The 27,334-nt window shown below is 43.7% G+C and overlaps 2 protein-coding genes across 5 annotated transcripts in view; one reads left to right on the forward strand and one right to left on the reverse strand.

The window, feature by feature from the left end:
- Positions 1-27,334, forward strand: part of MCF2L2 (MCF.2 cell line derived transforming sequence-like 2) — a 130,968-nt gene that overhangs the window by 55,162 nt on the left and 48,472 nt on the right. The gene's annotated exons all lie outside the window — the stretch shown is intronic.
- Positions 633-21,876, reverse strand: B3GNT5 (UDP-GlcNAc:betaGal beta-1,3-N-acetylglucosaminyltransferase 5). 2 transcript variants are annotated; one of them, XM_063407963.1, is made up of 2 exons: positions 19,895-21,876; positions 633-5,066 (listed from the first exon to the last, which is right to left on the reverse strand). In XM_063407963.1, the coding sequence occupies exon 2, from the start codon at positions 4,726-4,728 to the stop codon at positions 3,592-3,594; it is 1,137 nt and encodes a 378-aa protein (XP_063264033.1). In that variant the 5' UTR covers positions 4,729-5,066; positions 19,895-21,876; the 3' UTR covers positions 633-3,591. The 2 variants fall into 2 exon arrangements, with proteins under 2 accessions (XP_063264033.1, XP_063264035.1); XM_063407965.1 differs by lacking the exon at positions 19,895-21,876 and adding an exon at positions 18,519-18,602.

Raw genomic sequence — 27,334 nt, forward strand, 5'->3', positions numbered from 1 at the left:
TAATGAAGTCACTGAAATGCTTACAACCATACATTTATACCGAGTCTATCAGATGGAAAGCAAGCAAGAGTTATCTTTTGTTTGGGTTGGGGCTTTTTTACAGGTTTTTTTCTCTTAGAAGCATTAATTACAGGATGTGAGAGAAGTCATCATTAGAATAAGCCTTGCATGTATTTATAAAAACCCCGGTGTTAAAAGGTCCTCTCATAGTGTTCAGGATATTCACATTTGACTACATGTGTCTGAGGGGCTTCTGGGTTTTTTAACTGCGAGCTCAAGTTTCTGCAATTCTTGAGACAAAGATTATTAACACTGCATTTTAAAGTACCAGATACTTAAATCACTTACTTCAACAGAAAGTATCAGGCAAACCCAATTTTAGCTGAACTGCAGTTTCTAGGCCAAAGGGAACAATTACATTAAAAAACCCACAACAAAACCCACCCTGCAAGAAGCCAAATGCCACAATCCTGACTTCATTTCCTTTGTTCTCTTCTTCACTATCATTTAGATAATTCATGCTTTAGTTATGCCCCTGTCTCATACACTGGAGTTACCTGATGCAAATGACTCCATTTGTAAAAACCCCTAACTTGATACATTATGTCAGACAAATTGGAGAGACATACAAATCATAATTATCTGAATTTAATTATACCCTATAAAAATACCATGTCTGGTCCCCAGATCATCAGCTACTTTTCCAAAGGTGCAAAATGATCTGAAATCTTGTGTAGACAGATACACATCTCCAGGGGAACAGCTGCCTGAAGAGAACATACAAAGTATAACATTAACAACAGGTCCAGCTTCTAAAATACCAATTTTGCCTTTTGCACACACCGGGGGCAGGGGCACAAAGATGAGCAGTTTGAGGGGCTCCTGTAAAAGGGAACTCAGAACAAAACTTACAAATATCAGAACTCATTCTGTCAGTTACAAAGAAAGCAACAAGAGATATTTACCTTTTCTGTATTCTTTAGGGTTTTTTTAAAACAAATAAGTCTGTTTATTCAAAACAAATTTTACAAAACAACTGTCTTTCTGTGGTACAGAGCAAATTTTAAGAATAAATATTGAATACTTTGTATAAAAATTAGTAATATCAAAGGGAAACTGATGCAAACCAAACAAACAGGTAAAAAAAATAGCATTAAATATGCTGTGCAACAATGTCAAACTCTTAACGAGGAGTGACCATTCAGGCTGATTCAGTTTTATTTGTAGAAGTAAAACCTATCAGCCCTGCATTGGAGCACTGAGACTATTGTTTAAAAAAATTCCTGATGGAAGTGTACAAATCTTAATTTGTGTTTAGAACCAGAAAATATGAAGTTTTCTATGTCTTCTATTTTTGAAAGGAGTGCCTTCATGCCTTCCTTTTTATTCAACAAGCAACTTCTTTTCACTGCAGCAAAAGAAAATGCATACTACAAACATCAAGGCCTTTTTAAGATTAAGAAACAATTCAAACAAAGCTCAAACCAACTGTAAAACAAAGTATTTCAATGGTCAAAAGTGACTTTCAGATAATGGCAACTACATTTAAGCAGCATTTTAGATGTTAGCTGGTTAAAGCTACTTAAAGATTTCTTTACTTTTGCATTTATGAGTGAAAACAAATCCCAACATGTAGGTATGCTGGAAGACTGTATTCTTACTAGTACATTTTGGTTGCATATTGCATATGAAGACCCTCTTTCCCTTCAGTGAACAGGGTGGCTTTTCTAGCAGTGCAGTTTTGCTGTGCAGCTTTGCTGATTTAAATGGCTCACAAGTCAGAAATCTGATGAACTAGCTTTCCTTCAATATAGAACAATACTTTCTCTATGTGTGCATTTATTTTCTCTGTATGTAACAGGTTATGTAGATCTACATCCCCAGTACCATTATCTGTTTAGGCAAGAAGAGGAACTGGATGTGTTCCCTCTGAAGTGTAGCTGTTATGCTCATCAGTGATTCTGACACTGATAAATTATTTAATTGTGGGCTCTTTATATGTCCACCATTTAGGATCAGTTAGGAATCTTATTATCTTCCTTCTGCAAAACCAATTATAGAAAGTTACATGTTTGACTTAGTTCCAGTAGCTACCTCCCCTCCATCTGAACAGCTTAGAGAACAGTGTGCAAGCTCACTCCTGGATTCTGTCTGCACAGATGCCATCATCCATTCCAACCAGAAAACCTGCAGCACAGCTCCAAGAGCAGGAGCAGGAGCACTTCATTAAACCAAGTTTACTACTCACAACTTCAAACTAGCAAGTCCTGTACAGCTGCCACAGGTTTGGCAATTATCAGCTAAGATACCTGTCCTGAGAGTCTGTGAAGCACCATGACTGAGCTGTGCAAGGACTCCTTCAGCTCTGGTTCTCTGCAGGATCTTTATGGCACCACAGGACAGCTCATAAGGGCTGCAGTTTGCACATCACTTAGCTCTGTTCAGGTTTACAAAGCACAGGCATTTTGTTCCTTTGCAAGTGACATTAACATTGAGATATATTCAAGGTACAGGGGTTTATGGAAACAAACAACCCTGAAATTTTAAAGACAATTTTGACTTCTGAAGAAATATTTTAGTTATTATAATTTGTGTACTGAGTTTGTGTGAATCACCATCTCCCTATCCCTTCAATGCAAAGTACAGTTTGTACTCCCTCCCTGTTAGTACAAGCATGAGATTTTGCTTTTTTAAGTCTTTAAGTAGCTCTAAGTAACATTCCCGGGGACTTTTGCTTCCTTTTCACCTCTAGAATATTGGAAAACAGAAGCATTATTAGCTGAAAACTATCTCAGCTTATTTGCTTATAAAGATTGGACTTTTCAATATGCTAATTCAGTTTTTGGAAGATGGAGAAATATTAGCCCAACCAGTCATATGAGTAGTATTTGGTTTTTTTATACCTTCAGGTTCTAAAGGGGGTTCCTTTGTTACTTAAAGTCAGAGGGCATCCAAACAGTTTCCCTGTTTCAAAGATTTAGGGAGCTTTGAGGAAACAATTGTAGCAGGTCTTCACTTCTAGCACTCACTGTTTGTCAGCTGTGCAGGTCCAGACTGACTTTGTACGAAGCATTGAGAAATGGTGAATATTTGTAGAGTTTACACTGCCTTAAGCTACTGTGATAGTCTCATTCATAGAGTCAGAAGTTCCATTTTCCTCAGGCTTTGAAAGGTCTACTCCATTCTGATATAACAGATTTTTTTTGCCACATGCCTTAGTTAACATAGCTTTTTAAAAACCATCAAGACTTACTGACAAGTTCAAAGAAACAGCTATTTTCAACAAGTGTTTCAAAGTCTGGAAGTCAAGTCCATTATAATCGATTTATAATCCAGAACTGCATACCTTGAAGAGTGTAAAAAACAGGCTACCATGTAAAATGTTGAAGTACAACAGGAGAGCTATTCCATTAAGTGTCTGAACAGAACCTGGGACCCTGGGACCATCTTTGTCCTCTCCCTCTGCCTACCCCAAGTATTCAAGTGTAAATTTTACCTCTATCCATGTTTACATATAATATTTTGGATAAACACCTAAAATGTTGTTGCTCCATCTTGGCTCAGTGGATCTTCAATGCAGATATTCAAGTATTAAGAAAACGCAGCTGAACAAGGATATGTGTCCGCATAGTACAGTTTACAAAGAAGCACAATATTGACTAGTCTGCAGTACATTCTACCCCAAATCCCTGAAGAAATCTTTTTAACTTTGGGGTCTGTAGCCCGCTTCCAGAGCTGGCGAAGATCATCTACATGTCCATGAGATGTCATCATCTTGTTATAAATGCAGGGATGATATGGAGCCTTTCCTTCCCCAGAAAAAAATACATGATATTGTGGTACAATTCCCATTTTATTGGCACAGAGACCCATGAAAACATCGTCTATATAAAGACTTGTATTCAGAGTCAATGAAGCCTCATAAACTTTAGCTGCTACATCGTTTGATATTACATATGCAGCTCCTGCTGTGTAGTCGGGGTAAGAGGGCCACTGGTACATTTCATATGGAACGTAGTATTTGCTACTCTTGTCTCTAACGGGAGGGGATCCACGATGGACACGACCAATCCAGATATCTTGAGCACCCATTTCTGTGAGACTTTGGAGATAAGCAACGAGGTTTGGCATGTGGATAAATATGTCATCGTCTGCAGACATAATGAACCTGGCGTGAGGACAGAAGGCATTCACCCAGCTAAACTGCAAAAGCAATTTAAGAGTAAGATTGTGAAAGGTATCCAAGAAGTCTTGTTGAATCAGATCCTGGTATTTCTGGTCTTCAAGCTCAAGATCTCTTTGCCGCTGTCTTTTCTGCAGGTGGTCTGTTGGTCGTCCTAAAGCAAAAAGGGTTTTAATGTTGGCATTAAGTTGAGAACGAACGTACATCTCATTACCCCAAGTTTGTCTAATTGCATCCCTTCGATGACGGTTTTCAGGAGAAGTCTTCACAAACAATAGGAGAAGGACATCCTGCTGCTGACATTTCTCTCTGTGGTTGATCAAGTACTTGTAGCTTGATACTCTGTTCGGGTTATCCCTGCTGATAGACAGGCTGTCATTCACAAAATGGTAGCTATTTATGAGGTATCTGTAGGAATAGGACTTCATATGGCTCACAACGTGATTATCAAACGGCACCCAAAAAATCATGAGACACAGTATGAAGCAAGTGGCACATATCTGCAAAAAATGGCATTTTCTGACTCTTCTGGGACTAACAAACATTCTGATACAGTTTTTATAATTCTTATTCTTGTTCAGGATCAGTTTTTACAGTGCCTGTGTTTTAGTTTAAGAGCACAGTGTCACCCTTCAAGATAAATGTCCCTTGTAAGGCATGATGTCTTTCAATCAGTATCCTCGTGAAGACAGCTTTGTTCACAGACTTCACAAGTCATCTTTCTCAAAAACCGTTTTTCTTTGATTGAAGGAACACAGGCAGTTTTGAAAGATGAGACTTGCAGATGAGTATTTTCCCTTTGGGGCATCTTGAAGCAAACACCACAGTTCTAGTCGGAACTTCTAGTGTTCCTTTCCTTCATGAAGATGAGCACCTGCCAATTCTAAAGGGGGAGAGGAGAAAAGTTTAAGTGAACACATTTGGTTTTAGGTTTGATCATGGAAATGAGCTGACGTCTCAGTCACTGCCCATCACCACCCACAGACACACATCCCTCCCATTTCCTTCTCAAAAAAGACCCACTGGCAGCAAGTCAGAGGCGGTCAGTGGCCCTGAGCAAGCTTGTGGAGGCCAGTGAGAGAGGAGACTGACACAGAAACCTCTTTCTTAGAAACCCCCACTGCCGTTAGCTGGCAGATATCTTAAAATTCCTCTAAGCCCGGAGAGAGCCGCACCCTACAAGCGGCCGGGTTTACAAATTGCCTTTAGTCCGCTAAACCCGGAGCCAGGCGGAGCCCTGCGACTGCTCCCGGGCAGCGAGGGCCGGGCCAGCGCTCGGGGTCCCGCCGGGGCAGCGCTCGGGGTCCCGCCTGGCAGCGCTCGGGGTCTCAGCCCCGCTGCCCTCTTGCCCGCCCTGCTTCTTCCCCCCCGGCCTTGGAGGAGCCGCGATGGCCTCGTCCCGCACCTCCCTCCCCGCACAGCCCCGGGCCAGCCCCGGGCCGGCCCCGCCGCTCCGCCCGTGCCCGCCTGAGGGAGCGGCCGTTGGCACAACGGCTGCGGGCGCGAGGCGCCGCGAGCCCCGGCCCTTACCGCGCGCCCTCCGGCCGGGGCTGCGGCAGCGGCACCGAGCGAGCCGGACACACGGACTGACGGACAGACACACCGACAGACACACTGACACACATACTGACAGACACACCGACAGACACACTGACAGACACACCGACACACACACTGACACACTGAGGGACTGACACACCCACACACTGACAGACACACTGACACACCATCACACCAACACACCCACTGACGGACTGACACACCGATACACGGACACACTGACACACTGACTGACCGACACACCATCACACCGACACACACACGCTGACAGACTGACAGACACACTGACAGACTGGCACACCGACACACCGGCACACTGACAGACATACCGACACACCAGTACACTGACAAACATACCGACACACACTGACACGCTGATGCACTGGCACACCTACAGACACCGACACACTGACACACCGGCACACTGACAGACACACCGGCACGCTGACTGACCGGCTGGCCCGTTAGGCACCCCTGCCACAGGTACACCTCTGGACACTGCTGCTCACACTTAGAGCCACCACTGTCTCTGATACCAGCCAGGGTTTGAGTGAAGAAGCCAAAACACGAAAAAGCCACCCAAGCGCAGCCTTCTTGCCCTGCACTTTAAAATTCGGTTCTTGTAGCCAGAGTTGTCTCTGCTGTATAATAAGTAAGAGCAGCCTGAAGTAGCAACTACTTGTTCATCCCATAAAAAAGCTAAAAATAGCTGTCAAGCAAGAAATGTAGGACTAGCACAGTAAGGAGGGACATCCCACAAACTAAGCACTTGTTGCATGGAAACAACCCCTGAAGCAAGAGAACACAAGCTATCGCTTTCAAGTCAGAGGTTATGTGCAACACAAATATTTTGGGACTGTTTTAGCCAGCTGAAGTCTTGCAACTAGAATAGCATGATGAGAACACAACAGAGTATACAGTGATAAGAAAACCTGAGCAATTTTGTGGTGCTCCAGGAAGGGGACCAGCTGCTCGAAATGGAAACCATGCATTGGTGTATCTGAGGACTGCACATTGTAATGCATAACAGAAAAGCTGTATGGGCAGTTTGGTGAATAAAAGTCAGTCAGCGCTTTTTATAGTATCAGTTTAAACCCTTTTTATTTTGGAAACATGAAGTTAAACAATGCACCTCAGAGTTATAAACTCAGCAACTTTACAATAGAACACTATTGCAAAGCTTACTCTTGTTTCAGATGAAGCACAGGGGTGCAGACAAGCTGGGGTGTTACAGAAATCCCAACATTTGGTAGTTCCTGTTGAAGGAGTGGGTCTGAAGATACCAGGCAGTCAGGTTATTCACTGACACCATGGTAAACTTAAAGCAGAGGACTGAAACAAAGGGAGCACAGGGCAACGTATTTAACCACCTGAAGCAAGGTTTACTTTGTTAAACACAAGGATACTCATCACCAATACAACTTTTTTAGATTAGACTTGGATATGAAGTTCAGGAAACAGTCTGCAATTGCCAGTGCCATCTGGTAAAAGGAGACAACAGTCAACACCACAGATAAAAAGGACACGGTCACTGGGAGCTAGCAGTGAAACTAACCCACATGACACTTATTCCCCACTAGGGAAAAACAACAGGCTCCAGAAAAAAAAGCCAAAACCACCAACAACACTCAAACCAAACCCACACACCCACCAAAAAAATCCACCACAAAACACATAATGGAAACAGCTTTAAATATGGAACAGCTAGCAGTGGATTAGAGGCATGCATAGACTCAGATTTCTGCTCCCTAGCACCCTTTCTTGAAGTCAGGGATGGACTGAGAACTTAAGATGGAAAGAGAACTTAAGCTTTTCCTATGAGGGGAAGAAAAAAAAAAAAAAAAAAAAAAAAAAAAAAAAAAAAAAAAAAAAAAAAAAAAAAGAAAGGAAGAAAGAAAAAAAAGCCATAATATTAACTGGCTAGGGGCTGGAACAGTCTGGTCTGTCATTTCCTTGTTCTAGTTCAATGGAATTAGATGAACCATTAGTAGACAAAAGTTGCTCAGAATCCTCTTCAGAAAAATACCTCTCAGGTAAAACTTTAAAATGAGCAATAGATGAGCAATACTGAGGAAATTGAAGATGGTCTATACCCACTCACCCATCTCTCTCCAAAAAAGCATGGAGATAGGCACTGAAGGTACAAATGCACAAACAGAGTCTCTTTGATTTGTCAGAACTTTTTATAGCCCATTTACAAGACCCAGCCTTTGGGCTTAGTCATGTTTTCTTCCCTTAACAGGAAAACAGGTTGAGGCACCACAGGAGCTATTTGCTGCTATTTAAATTTCATCATTCCAGGAAAAGAAAACAATCCAACTCACCAATGTGTTCTCCCTGGCAAGAGGAAACACCATGGAACAGAGATAAAACAGTACTTGACAGTCATTTTTCTGACCATAATTAAGGTGTTTTTCCTCTTGTTGTGCTTTTTCTTACTTGTGGCTTGAAAGCTGTTAGATCCACTCTAAGACTGGAGAAAGATTGTAAGAACCAAGCATCCACACAGTTCCTGTAACTGCCTTTCTTTCTGGCAGATTTAAGATTAGAACCACTGGTGGTATTCCCCCCAGCTGCAAGTACTGCAGGCTTGTGCCATCCTGTAGCAATCCTGCCTTTGCTAAAGGAGTTTGTTATTTAACCTTTCAATACTTCCACAAGCATGACTCACTGTAGCAACTGTTCATTGTCGTGTGTTTTGCATTTGGAATATATCCTAGGGTGAAAGAGGAGCTGGCACAGCGGGACTTGCAAACTCGATAGTTTGTAGAGTGACCACTATGGAAAGCCAAATCCTTAAGGACCAACTTCAACTTTTGAAAAAAGTCAGTATGAAGTTGATTTCTGGATAGAAAAAGAACAGTTTTGGAAAGTCTAAGGAGAGACAGACAAGACACATCCTAAAGAAAAATAAAGACACCCTAGTCATGAGACACCAGAGGCACAAAGCCTCACAGGGAGAACCACAAAGACACAACATTTACATAAAAGACATCCAACATGGAGATTCTTTCCCACTAATGCCACCTTGATAAAAACCTAAACCCAAGAGACCAACTAAGACTGCCCAGAGACAACAGCATCTCAAAACTCCCAGCTACAAATTCAGTCATGCAGTACCATACACAAGCTGGGCTTCAATACACCACATCCCGGCACAACATGTATTTTAGGACAAAGATCATAGCGTATAGATATTTTTCACTCTTCCCACCCAGGACAAGTTCAGAAGATAAGTTCAGATCACAAGTGGCTTTGTCAGGCAATGGTACTGCTTTCCTGGCAGGATATACTAGGAAACATTATTTTAAATAGAAACATTTTTTACAATCTGCTTGTAGCAACTGGCCTTTTCACATCAGTAACTCTTGGTTAAGTTCAGAAGACCTACCAGAAAGATTGAAGACCTCAAACGTTACCTAGTTCCAAACAGAATAATCTGAAGAGCTGCTGCTTTCTATGTCCATGTCTTGCCCTTGGCTGTTGGGGACAGCGTCACAGTCACTCTGCCCTCTCATCCTTACCACACCAACCTTCCACAGCTTGCAAAAGCTCTGGAGTTTATATAATTGCTCAACAATCCAAATTCATCTCCTCCCATCCTCTCCCATCCCCAGAAAGCGACCTGCTGAATCCCTGGAAAAAGTATCAGAAAGTAGCTAATTGAGGTGAAGCAGTGCCTAACCTAAGTGCACAGTAGGGTTTTCTTTTGTAGAACCAGATGTAACACACGTTGTTTCTAAAGCTTTCAGTCTTGTCAATTCTAAGGCTACTGCCAGGCTCTGGTACTACAGAAATTTTGAAGCCCTAGGACAGGCTTTTCCTTTAAGGTCAGGACAGTTCTGTCACATGAGGTACTCCATATCAGCTTGTTTGACACTGGAGTGGATGCCCAGGTGGGTGCCCATTGTAGAGATGCTCCCTCCTGTTTCAGCTGCTCTGCATCCTGCTTGCTTCATCCTGACATCAGATGTCACAAGCAGACATGAGATGTGCTCTAAGCTGCAACACCACTCTAGAGCACTAAAGGAATGTGCCCAGCCACAGAGGTGACAGAGGCAGATATGCTGCAGTTAAACCTGCATGAGCCAAGATTGTCACTGCCTGCCTTTAAATTCAGAGATGTGTCAAGCCTAGTGTAAGGAAGGGCCAGTCCTGAAAAGAATGAGTTGGATTTTCCTGACACTTTCAAAATCAAAATCTGTTTGGAAAGGGGCTATGGGGTCCAAAGAACATCTCTTGGATATGTTTGAGAGTTTTGTTTAAGTAGAATTCAAAACTGTTTTTGCTGTGTTTGAAGCAATTTGAACAGTTATAATTCCTGTGAAATTGAACTCTTCCATCTCTAGTACTGATTTATGTAGTGTTTACACCCGAAGTCCAAAGGAAATCTAGTCAAGTTCACACATCAAATACCCAAGTTCATCAAGATTTTTCATTAGGATTGATTAACTGAAGATTAAGAAAGTATGTGTCTAAGTTAATGGGAGCAAAGCCTGAATGGAGTTTGCTGCTTGCAGCTTTAGCTACAAGATTATGTAACCCAGGTTTCTCTGATGATTTTTCTGTTGCTGGCGTGTCTTCACAAGTCATGTTATCTGTCATCTCTTCCCTGGCCTACGTCCTCCTTCTTCACTTCCCAATATTTGAAAAAACTTCTTATATATTAAGCACTTGCTTTGAAACTAATCTTCAGGTTCTTCTTTTATGTGAGCTGTCTCACAAAAAGGAGAACAGTTCCTGGCACTTTTAGGACTTCCTGCCATAGTGACAGAAGGTCACTGTAGGAAAAAAGATGCAGTAAGTTGCTTAGCTAAGGGTTCTTTTCTACATATTTTGCAAGCACCAAGATGAAAAGAAGTCACAAACAGCCTGCAAAGAAAATAATTTCAAAAATGTCAGAGCTTCCCCTGTTACACTTTGTTCTGTCCAAACTGCTGAGAAATGGAAGCCAATTCAGACAAGTATTCTGTAGGAAAACACGGTCACAATGTCAATGGGATTAACAAAAAGAAACAGTCCGGTGCTCCAAAGATCTACGAAAAGTTTAGATTCAGGACACAGATGTTGCATCAATAAGGAACATAGTGCAGCAATGATTGACAGTAGCTTTGCAAATTTTGTTTGAAGAACATATAACCCATCTCCTGCAACCTCCAGTGCAGGCTTCACCTTCAAGCTCTTGGGTTTGCCTGCAGCTCCTGCTCAGGGTATATCTTCCTGGGATGGTACACCAGCACTCTTACATGCTCTTTGTGAATGTGTTGAGGACTTCTCAGGTTGAACAGACACCTGACTTTCCATGAAGGTGAACATCCAACACTTTCCAAAACACAAACTCCTTAAATGATTCTGAAATTGCTGAGTCAAGAGGAATCCCCTTATTAAAAGCAATGGGCATTGAAGCACAGCGCTTTGCCCAGGGAAGGTCTGTATCAGAATAGCTACAACACCACCTAGAAAAATGAGCCATTTGAAACTGTGCCAAATTGCTGATTCTCACTGATGGCTAAAACTTGCAAGTGCTGAGCAATGTTGACAGAGGATTTATAAGGATGGCAAAGCTTTAGATGGCAATTGAGTAAAGCAGTTCAATTCCTTCGGGGCTGGAAGCAGACACAGGTTGTAAATGCTTAGCACTGCCAGGAAGCAGCTAATTGCCAATAGAGATTTAGTTTCTACAGAGGTTTTGCACTTACTGTAACTATTGGGTGGAAAGAGAATGATTCCTTCAGTTTCCCCTAAAATGAGCTGAAAGCTTCCCAATAGAAACCAATGTAAATGGAAACATCTACCAGAAAATGCAGATTTTCACTCTTAAATTGCTTTCATCAAGATCAGTTGCCCAAAACAGCCACTACGGAGATGGCAGAAGAGGAGCAGGACCACATCTCTCAAGCATCAGTCTACTTTAGACTGCAGTTCTCAGTTGTTTTAACCTCTCATATCCACTGCAGACTCTTCCTCATACAAGCTAGAAGGAACTACTGCATTTTCCAGAATGAGTCTCCAAAACATGAGTCATTTAGTTCAAGGGATTTTGCATAAAATGCACAAGCACCAACATGATTTTTTTTGCTTTGCATGCAGCAGATTGGGTGAAAAGAGCCTGTTCTTTGCACTGACAGTAAGGATAATGTTCTGAAGTTTCTGTCTGTGACTGAGGCCACATGTCCTCACGTTCTGAGAGGAAGTACTAAGTTAAGCACTTAACTTCCACACAGATAAGTCAGAGCTCTGAGACACAGCTACAAAGGCTGTAATGGCACAACATTGTACAACTCACCACATCTGTTTTGGCAGCAATGAGCTGCTATGATGCACTCAGCAGCAGTCTGCATTTATGTAAGTTAACTTTCGCAGTGCCAGCATTTAAAGGCATATGAGACTGGCATACATTCCTTTCTACTCCTGTCTACCAGGGCAAAAAGAGGTAGCAAAGGGGCAGAGCACATTAACTGCAGCTGTTAATGTTACTATAGCCTCTGGAAGGCCACCTCCCTCTCTATTTTACAGTAGATCATTTCTGTTTGTATTTGGAGTCTTATCTGGAAGCTTCTGTGCAAGTGGTGTAATGAATTTGCTAGTGATTATAATATCACTTACTCCCAGGATATTATAAATACAGCTTGCCTGCAAAAGTGGGCAAGGACCACAAGAGGCATTACAAAGGGTTTGCCACTACTTTCTAATCCACATTAGAGTATTCACCTCTTTACAAAAGTGGGTTGCAGACAATCTTGCAAGAAGGAAATCCCATTAAACATGGCACGCTTTGAGCTGAACGTTGAAGAAAACTATTATTTTCCCCATGCTAGAGAAAGCAATTATGAAGTATCAAGCAGTTAAGGGTCTAGTTGCAGACCACTAGTGCTCATTCCCATCCTAGGATCCCATCAGTCAGAACTGACACCACTTTTACTATAAAAACTCTTCCATCAACCAGGAGGATGGCCTGGTTTTCAGTTCTTTTGTCAGGGAGGTATCCAGGTCTGCAAGGCTGTGCTCTCCCCACCACATACACACACTCAGCAAGCACAAGGTCCAATGCTACACTGAATCCACCACACACAAAGCTGTACCTGAGCAAAGCACAGACTTACACACAAAGGTCTAGCAATTTAAACTATAGGATCACCCTAGAAAAAAAGCTCCTCTGTGGAGAAAAACAATACTTCTATCAACATCTAAGGAAGCACATGCATATATAATTAATTATAAAAAATGAGCTTTCTGATTAATGATAATGAGGAAGAGAACCTCTTTAAGATGACCCCTAGTGGCTTATCCCCTCCCATGAATGTAGTGGAGCTGCCACTACCACAACACTTCAGAGGCCTCCTCTTGAGATCAGCAAGAGTAAATATTGCCCAAGACACTCCATCTTTCTGTACAGCCACAGACCTACATGCACTTAAGAGGAGACAGTCACTGCCCACTCTTCCTTGGCCCTGAACAGAGTCTGCCCTTGTTCATCCTCCCCCCTCCCATTCACTGCTGTGCACAGCTACCACCAGCTCTTAAACAGAAAGAGAGAAATGCTGTATTCTTCTCAGGGCTGAGGGAAGAGGAGACTTATTCATGACCCTGTCTGCTTCTTGCATAATCCCATCTAGTGGATTGTCTGCTTTTGTTAATAGGAAATGCATCTGTTTGAATCAAGCAAGCATCCTGTCTGATCACACATTCCCTTCTTGTTTAGCATTCGTACTGAAGTTATTTTCTTAAGATTAATTACCATTTGGGGCAGCTCAGCAGTAATTTGATAAAACTGTGCAGATGTTGTGTAAATGTGAAATTTATATATACTATACACACACACTATCATTTTCTATAAAAACATGAAGTACCAGTCATTCAAGATATACTAGTGGAAGTTAAAGAACTTAAAGTTACGCAAACAGCACCTTAAATTCAACTAAAGTCACCCTAACTTGAGGCAAATTATTGTCTAGAAAAAGCAACACATCAGACTGTCCATTTCTCCTAATTTCCAGCTTTCAATTCTGAAAGCATTCACAGTCTTTACAGACTTAAGAAAAGCCCAAAATAGTTGTAGCATTGAAACTGAAGAAACGTTAAGAGGGAGATAGTTTGAGTATCCAAACTTCTGAACAAACAAGCACTATCCAAACCTGTAAGGTTCATGTTCTCCAATCTCTATTTGTATAAAAAGATCCCACTTCTTGGGAAGGGGCTGTCAGTTAGGGGAGAGGATTATAGAAGACAGGAAAGTTTTGATGTTTTAAGTGTACTACATGAGCTGGCCACCAAAAAGGACCAGAGAAGATAATGTTTGACCACTGATTTAGCACTTCTATGAGATCTGGATTCATCTATCCAGCTATCCTTTTCCATTAGTTCAGTAGTGAAATGTTTAGTTTCAATTATTTTGTATGATTACATAAGCTTCAAAGTTCTCATGTAGTTTGCTCATTTTAAAGTTTTAAAGACAGTTAAATATTTCACATCACAAGCTGATAGTTCTTTGAAAATTTAGAAAGAGATTCAGTACCGAAGGCTTTTATATGAATATTGGGGGTCTCCATGATTGCCTCAAGCCAGCCAGAAAGACGTAAGCATTTCAGATTTTAGGATAATGTGGATGGAGAACCACCAGCATATACAAAGGAGCTGCAGATTGGGTGGGATAATAGCGGTGCAAGGCTTTGTTTAAGCCTGTCTGCAAATGGGGTGGGATGAATTCATTAATCCTCTCCTGCTTCTGTGGGAACTGAGGAAAATTTTGGCTTTTTTACAGCCTCTTCTGCAGTGCAACAAGGGCAGGGATTGAACAGGAGATACTTGCCTGCTTTTAGTTGTTATTTAATTTGGGGAGCAGGACGAGCACAGGTTCAGGGCAGAGAAGCAAAGTAAAGCACCTCTCGCCCCCCACCCCGTGCTCTTACAAGGAGCACTGAGCTGCAGCCTCTGAGGAACAGCATCCTGCACTTCCAGCTCAAGTGCCCTCACTGAGAGCTGCTAACAAGCAGCCACAAGCCGCAAAACAGAGGGCTAAGCAAAGAGTTCCTCGGGCCTAGCTTCGAGATGGAAATCAGATAAAAAAGTCAAACAAAGGAGCTGCAAAACACTCCCAACGTGTTTAATAAGCAGTGAGATTTCTCCAAGACGACAGTCTTTGTAAATTAAATGAAGGAACTTACGTATTTGCATTTAACCAGAAGTGCTTGTCTTAGCTTAGGAGAAAGGGATAATAGGTCACACTAGTCAATAACATCAAGACCCAGTAAAACAATATTTTTGCATATATAAAAATACATATGTGTTGCATACATGTGTGTATATACATATATACACTTTGCAAGATTAGTATAAAGCCAAGAATGTAACAAACTACCTACAGCACTTGCACACACACAGCACCAGATTAGGAACTGCTGTGAGGACAGTTTAGTGAAACAGAGTTAAATAGAAATTACAAATGCAATTCAATGGGGACAGAACCACAAAACACCGGTCTGTGGACTGTAGAAGGAAGCTATAAAGATGGGAGCAGAGGCTTTCGAGGCAGGGATGACTTAAGGCACCGCTTAAGAAGGGAAAAAAGAGATGTCACTAAAGAAGCCTGATCGTTCTAGAAAGTTGAGCTTAGAGAATAAAGCACCATAAAGCCAATATTTGTAATTACCACAGGACTTTACTCAGGTCTTGCTGACAAAGCAGCCGGATCCTCATAAAACATAGGTATGGTACCTTTGCCACCCTTATTACCCACAAGAAAGCTTCCTACAAAAAATGTAGTGAACAAATATGTTATTAGAAAGTCAGGAAAGTTACAAGGAAGAGTTGCGAAACCACTTTGTGTGGTTTTAATAATAAAACACATGGACTGCACAGTGTGGTGCACTGTGCAAAGTTAAAGACTAAGCATCCTTTAGTTAGCCAAGTCAAGTAGCAGAAAGTTCATCCTTCCTCTGTCTTTTTCATATTCCTTACAAAAACACAGCTGATCGAGCTGATCGAGCTCCACGGGGCACGGGGCTGCAGCGCTGTTTGTAAACTGCTAATGATGAGTAGCAGTTTAAAGAACAAGAAAAACGAAGTTTTCTGCCCTGAGACAAAAGGTCTGTTTTGTCTGACAAACCTCCTCAGGTCTTAGTGGAAGTGAGACTGGAAGAAACAAATGATGCAGGATACAATAGGAGAAGAAATGTGAGCAGTCTTAGCAGGCCAACAGCATGTTCAATTTGAAGAAATTTTCCTTAGCTCTAAATGCAAAGGACCAATTAAATCCCTTCCTTTGCTGCCATGTCCCAAAGCACCTCCAACAATATGCTCTGTGTTGACAAAAGAAGTTCTTTATTCCCAAGTTCCTGCCTCACCTGAGTTGGAGAAGTTGGGCTGTTGCACCTGAAGGTGATCATGTACCTCCTGCGCATGGCAGCATTCCTGGGAGTTCTGAGTGACCATTTTTTATTCAAGTATTAAACAACATTGAGGAATCTAGAGTTGGTACCAGACAGTCAACCCTGACCTCATGAAACTGCTTTGCAGAAAGCCAAGGCAGGGAATCCTACAGCCTGTGGTCTTTGCAGTGTGTACATGTGTGTGCCACTTCAACAGTCCTGCCAACTTTGTTGCTTTTGCTTACAACAACATTCCCTTTTTCTGAGGTCATCTGTTTGCAGGTTGTTTAAGCAGCCTTAGGATCTGTTATATTTTCTGAGTTATTTGGGCATGTAGCAGCCACAGCACCTCCAAGCCACAATTCTGAGTTGAAGATCAGACTTCACAGCCAGCCAAGCAACAAGTAAACATCAGGACTGGTACAAGTTCCTTCTAAAATGTTGCAATTCCCAAATCAAGGTGTGTCATCATCCTAGTTCCATGCATTATGGTGATTTCCCTATTGACTATAGAATTTAAGTCAAGTGTCATCTTTCCAAGATCCTTCCACAGCATTCTCATTGCTGCCATGAGCAAATGTCCCACACGGACAACTGATGAAAGAGGAGAACCTCTAGTATCCATGACTATTATTTCAGGTTTTGAAGACTCAGGAATGCACAGATCTCAGTTCAGAATCTGGACCACAATCTCCCACATGTTGCAAAGAATCCAAATATACATCTCCTTTATCAGTGAAAAATCCTATTTTCACTTCTGGCCAACCTGCTGGGGTGAGCCATGCTACTTTCCACAGGAACTTACATCTTAGTTATTACTGAGGTCTGCTGAATAATGAGATAGCCTCACTTGAGACGTGCACATCCTGGGAAGGTATCTGACTAAAGTCTGCAAGTGCCGTGTGGAGGGAAGAGCCGGTAGTGCAATGCTAATCCATCCCATTCTGCTTCCCTCCACCTCTTTCTGCCAGTCCCAAGGCCCAGCCAGACCCACTGCAGTAACAGCAATGCCACAGGGAGGTTTCCCAACAACAAAACCCCCTCAGTAGTCCTGCACTTCCAGTAACCAACATCTTCAAGTTAGAGGATTACCTAGGCAACTGCTCAGGCACAGAGGGATAACCATGGCAGAGGCAATGCTCAGTGCATCCTGCCATAACCCTGTAGCTACAGAGGGACACCAAACACATCAGCCACTGGCATTTCTAAAGATAAGCCATGACTTGCAGGGTTTTCCAAGTGCTTCTCCCTAATCTGTAGGTGAATTACCATTCCTAGCATCAGTACTCACTACTCCAGTTTGGCCAGATGTCAGAGAGACTGTCCCAACTGCTGCTTTGGGCAGCAGGAGCAACCAGTTTGTTTCTCAGTGATTTGGGATCTCAGAGAAAGTGATACAGTTTTGTTTCACTCGGTGGAAGACAACCTGTAAGCAGATACTATTATATTTCTAAGCAGAAAAACAAACAAGCTCCAAACCCCTTATCTGGACAAAAAGCCCACATTTTTACTGTGATACTGCATTTCTGTAGGTAATAGATGGTGGACTTCTATGAAACTAGTTCTGGGCAAAACAACCAGTAACTTCCATAATACCAGAGCAACACCCAGCTCTATGTGACAGTCCAGGCTTCTGGAATACTGCTAGAATATTCCATGGCTGTTATCAACAGTGACTTACTGTCTCCTGCCCTATTCAAAAAAACCCAAAAAACAAACAAACAAAAAAACCAAAAAAACCCACAAAAAACAAAAAAACCAAAACAAAAAAACCCCACCACCCACCCAAACAAAAAAAAACCCACCCCCAAAACCCCCCCACCAACAACAAAAAAACACCCTTAGATTGCTGCTATTTTCCCTTTTAAAAAACAATCTGTTCCCTTTCTAGCCCCATCCTTTTCCCTTTCCAACTGCTAGAAGAAATGCAAGAACCAGGGAGACGTGAGAACAAGACAGCATCATGCAAACCAGATTTCAACAGCTGCACTGGTAGTTTCACCACTGCTGCTCAGAGATCCTCAGGCATGCGCCTGGGTAGTCCCGAGATGAGGATGCTGCAGCACGTACCGAGTTCTCCACTGCCTTGCCGAGCCAAGAGAGTTACGGGGGTTCTTATCATTGTCTTGCACTCCCCATGTAGTTGCTCGCACCGGCGTAACGCCAGTCTCCCATCTCGGGATACTCCCAAGATCTTGCGCACAGGAGTTAACGAAGCTGTCCCCGAACAGCCCAGGTGTTTTCTGCCTGCCCGCGGCGCGGATGAGGCGCTGCCATTCTCGCTGTCCTGGGGCCCCGCCGCCCCCAGCCCCAACCCGCGGCTCTGCCCCGCGCCCGCCTCCCGGCGCCACGGCGGGGGCATCCCCGGCTCTCCCGAAACCTCTGAAACCCAGGAGAACCGAACATACCGGGAAAGCGGCTGGCTGGAGATCACCCCGCCGTCCCCACAGGGTTTGCCGCCTCCTGGCAGCCCCGCGACCCCCCCGGTTCAGCGCAAACCGAGGCTGATCCTCCCCGCCGCCGCTCCTTCCCCCATCCCCATCCCCGGGGGCACCCGCCGAGCCCGGGAGCGCCCTGGGAGGGGCGGTAGGCAGGGAGCAGCTCCAGCCATGCGGCTGCGGGCGCCCCTTCGGGGGAACAAAGGCGGGAGCCAGCCCGCCCGTCCCCGCACGCCCCCCGCCGCCAGCCTCCCCCCTTGGGAGCTCGCAGACCGGCCAAGAGCACAGACAAAAAAAAGAGATACTTTTTCCTTTTTTAAAAACTTTGCTTAGCGCAAACGCCCTTTTTGAAAGCGTTCACTTTTCTCCTTTCTCCTAATGCGATTTCTCCGACTGATTTTTCCTAGGGGGTGCCCGAGAAGCGCTCGGGGCGGCGGCAGCTCCGTGCCCACGTTCCCCGGCAGTGCCGCTCCCCGCCGCGCTCGGCAGGCGGGCGGCAGCCCCGGCGCTCTCGGGGGCGCGTCCCCGTGTTGCAACGCAGGGCTGCGCGGAGAAACTCCCAGCCGGATCTGCGAGTTTCTTGTGTGGGAACAGTGGAGGAAGAATAAAAAAATCCCACACTTTTCCCGTAGGAAAAAAAAAATATTTTGGAGGAATAGGAAGCCGGGAGGGGCTGCTGGAACAAGGGGCGGGAGGAAACGGCGCGCCTTTGAATGAGTTGTTTCACCGCAATGCTCGAGTGGCCGCGAGTTTTCCCTCCAAGGCTCAGGGCATGAGAAAGACCCTGAAAGGGCCACAAAGAGCCTGATCATTTTCTGGCCTTTTTTTTTTTTTTTTTTTTTTTTTTTTTTTTTTTTTTTTTTTTTTCTTAAACATAATCTACTGCCAGACAATCAGAGGTTTGGGGGGAATCTGCTAAATGGTTAGACAGAACAGGCATCAAAACTACACTGAAGTTTGGGTCTTGTTTATCACAGGAATTTGAAATCCCAAACCCCGACGAGCCCCTTGTTTAGTACGGGAGGGGGGCAAGCGCGTACGGCGTTAATGGATGCGGTCTGCAGCGAAACCTTGGAAACAAAGCAGTTGGAAAACTCGTTTGTCCAAAGCAGGGAACCGCAATTCCTGAAACGCGGAGAACTGAGACACCCTCCTCCCCTGAACAGACCAGCTCCTAGAATGCCTGAAGCTAGGCGGAGAAGGGAAAAACAGCATTTAAAACCCCAGAATATTGTCGCTAATTTTAATTACCCGGCGACCCTCTTTAGCCACCAACCCGGCTGCCCTTAGCTCAGAAAGCGCGAGGGGCAGCGGGACAACACCCGGCAGAGATCCCCGCATCTCACCTCCCAAACCGGCCGGAGAGCTGCTTTCTCCTCCGCTGGCTTCCTCGGGCGGCAGGGACAGGCCGGGGCACCGCGCTCCCCGGCAGCAGCAGGGCTCCGGCGGCCCGGGAGCCCCCGGCTCCGCCCCCTGCGCTCCCCGCGCCCGGCCCGGGCTCCCCGCTCGGCCGCGCCGCCCGCCAGCCCTGCCCGCCCGCGCCGCTGCGCCCCGGGAGCTGCCCGGGCTGAGCCTCCCTCCTGCGCTGACACGTGGGAAAACTTCGAATTGTGCTACAAGTTCGAATGTACTTGTATCTTAAGAACTTTCCTAGGGGACGCCGTAAAAGTTTAGCTAATTGCTCCATTAAGTCTCCGAGGTGCCAAATAACATCTTATTGCAGTTTGTAGGTCGCGGTGAAACTTGTCTCACTTTGCTGTTGGGAATCTTCAGAGGGGGGAAAAGAGCATGATTTAGGGTTTCTTTTTCTCTTCTACCTTCCCCATAAATCTTGGTGACTTCCTTACGCCAGCCTGAGGGGAATGCCTGATTCATTGAAGAACATCAGTAGTAAGTCAGTCTCCGTGGGCAGGACTGAGACAGAAGTATATAAAAAACAAACCAAAGAAAGTGCTATGAGCTCAACTTCTTTGAAGACACTTTTGCCAAACCTTTGTAAAGAGAAAAACTGGGTCTAAAAATGGCCTTCAAATTCAGCTGAAAAGCCGCTACAATGCTGTGCCTTGTGTGATTTTATAGAATCACAGAATCGTAGATTTCTCACTGACTATAAATATCAAACAAACCCATTGTGTATGTCCAATTCTTTCACATGACTGTGATTGATCTGAATCATGCCTGACCTCATCATTGACATAGAAATTTAACTATTGCATATCATGACAATTAGGGTCTGTTTGTCACTTTGCAACCATAAATCTGACAACATCTTTGTGAGGCAAGGAATTGCTTTCTTTTCACTCACAAGAGAGAAAATAGAGATAGGAATACTGCTGTCAAGGTCACCCAGCAAAAGTAGAGCAAGGGTGAAACCTGAGCACTGATGATCCTATGGAAGGATGTGTTGTTTTGCAATACAGGTTTTGCTTGGGAAGCTTCAAGGCTTTAAGGAGTTTTTCACTTGATTTCCCCTTTCTCCTGTTGTGTGTGTGTATGACTAAATAGTTTATAGCAGCCTTCCCAGATTTCTCTTTGTCTGTTTGATTCTGCAGTAAGATGAACCATAATTCCATGCAATCTTCAATTCACTTTAGAAGGAAAAGTTTGTAGGTCATGGTGGAAATTTGACATTACCTGAGCAGTGTGTAAATAACAATAGAAATAACCTTATAAACAAAGCATCATTCATTTTTCTTACCAAAGTGATAATTGTTGATTCCTTCCCTAGTTCACACATGTGGTGGGTTTTTTTCCCCATACATTATTCTTCTTTCTTACTTTTAAGTGTAATTTCTGCATTATCGGTATCTGGATAATGTAGCTCCCAGAAAATACAGCTTCAGCGAGTCATATTCTCAAAATCAGGAGATAACTTTAAAATCTAAGATGTGTTTATGTGGAAACATAATTCAGATATAATGACAAGATTTGAAGAACTGAGTCCATAGAAAACAAACTCAGAAGTGTTTCAATTATTGAACAAAAATGACTATTTCTAGCACTGCAAAGAAACTGAGTTTGTCTTACAGTTGTGTCCACTTTTTTCCTGAAAAGTGACATCTGCTGAAAGGATGAACAATTTTTCCTTTGCCCTCACTAATGTCCCATCTTGATTGATCTGGATTTCCTCCAGTTGATGTTACTGAAGTAATCACACTTCATCCTGATTCTGACCCAAAATTACAGTAGGAAACTGTCTGTATCTCTTCATAGGTTTTATTTTTCAGTAAACAGAATGTAAAATGGAGTTCCCTTCCCTTCCCTTCCCTTCCCTTCCCTTCCCTTCCCTTCCCTTCCCTTCCCTTCCCTTCCCTTCCCTTCCCTTCCCTTCCCTTCCCTTCCCTTCCCTTCCCTTCCCTTCCCTTCCCTTCCCTTCCCTTCCCTTCCCTTCCCTTCCCTTCCCTTCCCTTCCCTTCCCTTCCCTTCCCTTCCCTTCCCTTCCCTTCCCTTCCCTTCCCTTCCCTTCCCTTCCCTTCCCTTCCCCTTTCCATTTCCTTTTTTCCTTTCCACTTTCTCTTCCCCTTTCCATTTCCTTTTTTCTTTTCCACTTTCTCTTCCTCTTTCCATTTCCTTTGTATTAAACCAAATCTTGTTAGGTCTTTTATTGAAATAAAACATTAGAAATTAAGGTCCACTTCTTTTTTTTTTTTTTCCCCAGTGGTGTTGGTAGGGAGAGCTTTTCAGAGCACACCCTTATTTGTTTATAAATTACATCTTAAGCATCCCTCCTCGGCCATATCTGGCCCACTCAGCCCTGGCAGGAGTGCTGAGCCGGTTGTGTCTGTAACCCAGCAAAGCAGGAGGCAGCACTGGCTGCCTGTTCTGAGAGGCCCCTCAAACGTGGTTTTCCCCAGGAAACCTCCCCTGGCTGTAATCACGCTGTCCTGCACGCACAGCTCGGGTCACTGAGTGCTCAGAGGGAGCAGAGTGGTTTAGCAGTGCGAGGGGAGGGATGTGGGACAGTGCAGTTTGCAGGGATGGGGGTTTGGGCAGGTGGATTCTGCTGCCCAAAGGGCCTTTCCATTTCCCTCACTCGGTCAGAGCATGGGGCCAACACCAGCCTGGGCTGTGGGTCTGATTACTGCATGGGCCACTCATTGGCCTCACACCCAGCTGGAAACCTCAGGGCCTATTTCAGAGTAAATAATCAGTTGAGAAGATTCAACAGAACATGAGGAAACACCTAGATGTTACTGTTCTGTAGAACTGTTTGTAATTCCTGCAGATTTGGGTTGAGCTGCTGTGCTCTTATTGCTTCCCACTGTATGAGACACATGTTTTAGGTATTCTTGCCCAGTGGAAGAAGAAAGTCAGAGGGAAATTCCATAAAATACTTTGTAACACAGAAGCCTACTCACCAATGAAGTATTTGTACAAGCAGGTTTGGGTCAGAGATCTGTCATTTAACAATTCTGAGCCTTTGAATCTACGAGGAGCCCTGAGGAAGCCACACAGTGCTCTCAGAGGGGTTGTGCCAGGTGCTTCTGGCCCAGCTGCTGCTGTCTTCATCCTGCAGATCCATCCCAACAGGATGGATTGGCATGATCCAACAGCACCTATTGTGTTGTCCAGTGCACCCAGTATAGTCCAGGCCCAAGATTAATGAGAGGAGATATTCAGTCAATGGAAAGACAATCTAAAACTCCAGAAGCACTGTTCTGTTTGATAAGCCAAACCAGTATCTTATCCTTGAGGTGCTTCTTGTATGAGGCATGTGAAACTCTTTCACAACCACATGACTTTACTTAGACTATAAGTATAACAGAGCTGGGCATTTTTGACAAAATTTTAAGCAAGGCAACCCTTTTGAGTTCATTTGCACAAATGGCTGTAGGCAGCCTGTTCCTGTAGCAAACTGGCCAAATCCATGGAGTCCTAACTACTGCATTCCTTAGAATCTTAAATGCATTGACTCCTTTGCTGGGATATTAACCAATTTATGTTCAAATGCTGTTGTCGGGAAATTATTTGGTTGGGTGTTCTGTGGTATGATTTTATGCCTGGAAATCTGATTCATAGATCTATTCCCCAAATGGTTTCACACCTGGTTTTACAAAATGGTTTAATCTAAGCTCATTTAGGGCTGCTGCTGCACCTTTTGCTCTCTCTCCCCACACCCACCTCATGTAGTCCCTTCTTACCCCTTTGACAGGGCTGGCAATTGAGCATCTAGTATGACCTTTTTTTCTTTTTTGTGAGGTTGGTTTTGAGTTGGGTCAACTCATCTTGCTCACCAGTTTACCTGAGTGTGCATGCTGGTGTACACTCTGTCCAATGTGAGGAAAGGGGCAGGATGCAGTGACTGGGAGCATGCAAAGATGCATAGTTGTCCCTTTATGTTATGGAGTTATGGAGTGGATAAACTGATCAAGAAACTCCATCCAAAAAGCAGATATTGGCAATCCCCATCAGATAGGAAACTGAATTTCCTGTAAATTTGGAATATTTTTCTGGTTGATTTGTTTTGGATCTGGCAAACCCAGCATTTTTCTAGTCCACCTTGCTACAAGGGCTGGGAGACTGTTGGGCAGTGTGCTTCATTTTGAAAACATAGAAGTATGACATCTGTTCCAGGACTTCCTGACCACAATTTCACTCTTTTCATGAAATGACCCCCCAAATCTTGCATGTGGTTTTGGTGTTCTCAGAGAGGGGTCAACATGGCCTTGACAGAGATCACTTACAAGCACAGCACTGTGTATCTTGAAGTGATTGGTGTGCAGTGGCAGGAGTTACAGTGTTATTCAAATTTTATCCTCATTCAGGTCTATTACTGCTGAATAATAAATTGAAAATTGCAAAGCATTGGAGGTTTTGTATTCAGGTGAGGCATGTCACATAAACAGCATAATCCCTGCTTTCTGAATTAAATTCTCATGAGACAGTAAGCTCTCCTACATTTATGTTTAGATAGAATTAACTTCATGAATGACCAGTTCCAGGCTGTGGAGTCTGAGGTATCATTTTTGTGACTTTAATGAAAGAGAGTCAAGTTTAAGAATAAGGGGTGGCCTCAGCTATCATGTATGTGTGGAACGCACATGCAAAATGATCTCAAGCATGTACACAGTCCAGACTCACTGCTTGTCCTCTGAACTTGCACGTAAAGTTTGCTTTACATACTGAGGAACCTGTAGAGCATCTGGGATCACTTCTGCACACCAGCAGAAGTGTCACTTTGCAATTCACATCCTGGAGTGTGCAGCCTATGTGCCTGAAGGTGTTTGTGCCCTTAAATGACAGGTCTCAATTGTAGATTTGGATATTATTTGAATCTAAGAATTCTTTAGATTCCATGCAACTTATTATTATAAGATAATAAGGTGAGTGTTATTGATCTAACAAGGACTGAGGACCTCCATAAATCAGTCTGTGCATCACTCTGAGCATAAGTGTATCACTGAATCATCAGGTTGTGTGGGTAGAGCAGCACTTCTGCCCTGGGTAAAGAATTAGAAGCTATTTTCAGAATGAGAATATTGTGCCAGAGCCCTATTCTAAATCAGCAATAGCAAAGTTGTGCTGACATTAGGTCTGGGAATTGCTAAATTTAGGTGTGGACCGGTGTCAAAAATACTAGTAGCTCAGGGAGTGCTACTAAAAGCTTTGGTGTCCGAGTGCTTATTGTAATCATTAGAGCTGTGTATGGCAGAAGAGAACGAAGTTTCCTGATTTCATTAGCTATTGGCCAAAGATGCATAGCTTCAACAGGAGGCAGAGATAAATATTAGAATCATAGAGCAGTGTGGGTAGGAATGGACCCTAAAATCTTGTAGTGCAACTCCCCTACCATGGCCAGGGAACCTTTCACTAGAACAGGTTGTTTAGAGCCCCATCCAGCCTGGCCTTGAACACTTGCAGGGATGTGAAATTTTTAAATTCTCTTTGCAACATGTTCCAATGCTTCACCACCCCCTCACAGTAAAGAATTTCTCCCAGATATCTAATCTAAATCTGCCTTCAGCCAGTTTAAAACCATTGTCCCTTGTGCTGTCACTACAGCCTTTGGTAAAGCCTGGACAATTATTTTCCCTCTCTACATGGCATAAGTAAAACCCATTGCAAAGGTTTCCATTCAGTGTGTAAATGGAATACATAACAAATTTCACAAAATAATGTAACATAAGACTTCTGTTACAATTGAAAGGTGTTTTTGGTGAGTGTTACAGTAGGATCCCAACAGCATGTGTTTCCAGTCTGATTTCCAGGCCCATTAAAACTTCCAGCTGGTAGAGGGGAAGAATTGGAGTCCACATTTTAAAAGACAAACCATGTTCTTGCCTTTATCAATAGGCACAGCGAGCTGTTTTCTTTCACCAGACTTAATGAAAGTTCAGTCAGCAGGAGAAATTTCAAGAAGTCACAAGCCATTTCTTGTTTACCATCATCTCTTTCAACTTTTACAAAATCTTTGTTTTCAGAGAAGTTTCCCTGTTGGGCAGATTGGCCCCAGCACTTACAAGTCTAATTACAGCCTGAAGGGCTGGGAAGACCTTTGAAGTGAAGTGTATGTTGCCATGTAGGGAGATCTGGCTGCTGATAGAAATCTGTGTAGAATGGCAAGGGGGGATGTATTCTTACTAGAATTCCAAATATTTCTGGGATTTGGGAAAATTATTATCAACAGGAGAAAAAAATTCTTATTGTTACAATGCAGTAGTTGACTAAGTGTTCTGGAGGCTTCCTGGAGTCCTTGAAGTCCTTGGGTCTTTGCTCCCAAAGAGTCTGGGAGGTAGAGAAAAGCTGGGAAAAGCACTCTTAATATGTTTTCTTACAAAATTTGCACTTAATGAATATCAAAGAGCATTTAGCAGTCACTTCTGCTAGTATCTCTCATACCTGCTGATACTCAGGTTATTTTAATGCTCTTCAGAAATTCCAGGAATTCCTCAGCTTGTTTTCTGTGCAGTTGTTCTGCTGCCTGCTGGCTCGGGGCAGGCTCCAGGAATGCAGCTGGCCACATGCACATCCTGGATGGTTGGTTTCCTTCAGGCCCATGGGGTGATTAGGATCAGAGGTGTCACAGAAATGCGTGTGCTCCACTAGAAAAGAACTGAAGATTTCTTCGAGCACACAATCAATGGGCAGCAATCTCCCTCCTCCTCCTCTGCCCATCCAGGACAGGACTAAAGGTCTACTCCCTCTCACCCCCGATGCAACTCAGGGTTTACAGAGCACATGCAAAGAAAGGCAGCTCGGTGCTGGCTTAGGACTGGATGCATCTCCTTTGAAGAAGCATTTGTGAACTTGAAGTCTTCTATGTTTATTTCTCCCCTAACTGTAGCTTGTTCACCTCACCATAAAAACCTGACTTTGCTCTGCCATGGCAGGTTGACAGTCCTTGGCCTTTATGCATTTGCATGAAGGACCCCTCGAAATCCCAGGTAACAGGCACAAGCCAAGGAGCAGAGGAAATTCGCCCTGTTATCAGTGCCAAGCTGATGGATGGGGAAGGAGCAGGAGAGGCACTGGTGTGATTTTATACCGCCTAAATTCAGGTGCTGCTTCTTTCTCTGTAAAGGGCAGAACAGTGACAGTCTCCACTCTCTCCCTGAAACAAACCAGGGACAATCACACCTCTCAAAGGGTAAAGTTCTCTAGACAGCTGCCAAAGCCTTCCCTTTGCACATTCCCACCAGTTTCAGTGGAATCGCTTTTTAAACTCTGTAGTTAAAAACATTCAGCTCCTGTGTGTCAATTAGCTCATGAAGGAGTGCTGAGCACTTCACATTGTTATTTACAACAGCACAAAGAGCACGTCATGTTGCCTAATCAGATGTCACTGA

This window comes from Prinia subflava, chromosome 11, assembly GCF_021018805.1.
Source record: "Prinia subflava isolate CZ2003 ecotype Zambia chromosome 11, Cam_Psub_1.2, whole genome shotgun sequence".
NCBI lineage: Eukaryota > Metazoa > Chordata > Aves > Passeriformes > Cisticolidae > Prinia > Prinia subflava.

What these genes read in the sequence shown, in the direction of transcription:
- B3GNT5 (XM_063407963.1), bottom strand. Translation starts at nt 4,728, where the DNA reads ATGTTTGTTAGTCCCAGAAGAGTCAGAAAATGCCATTTTTTGCAGATA.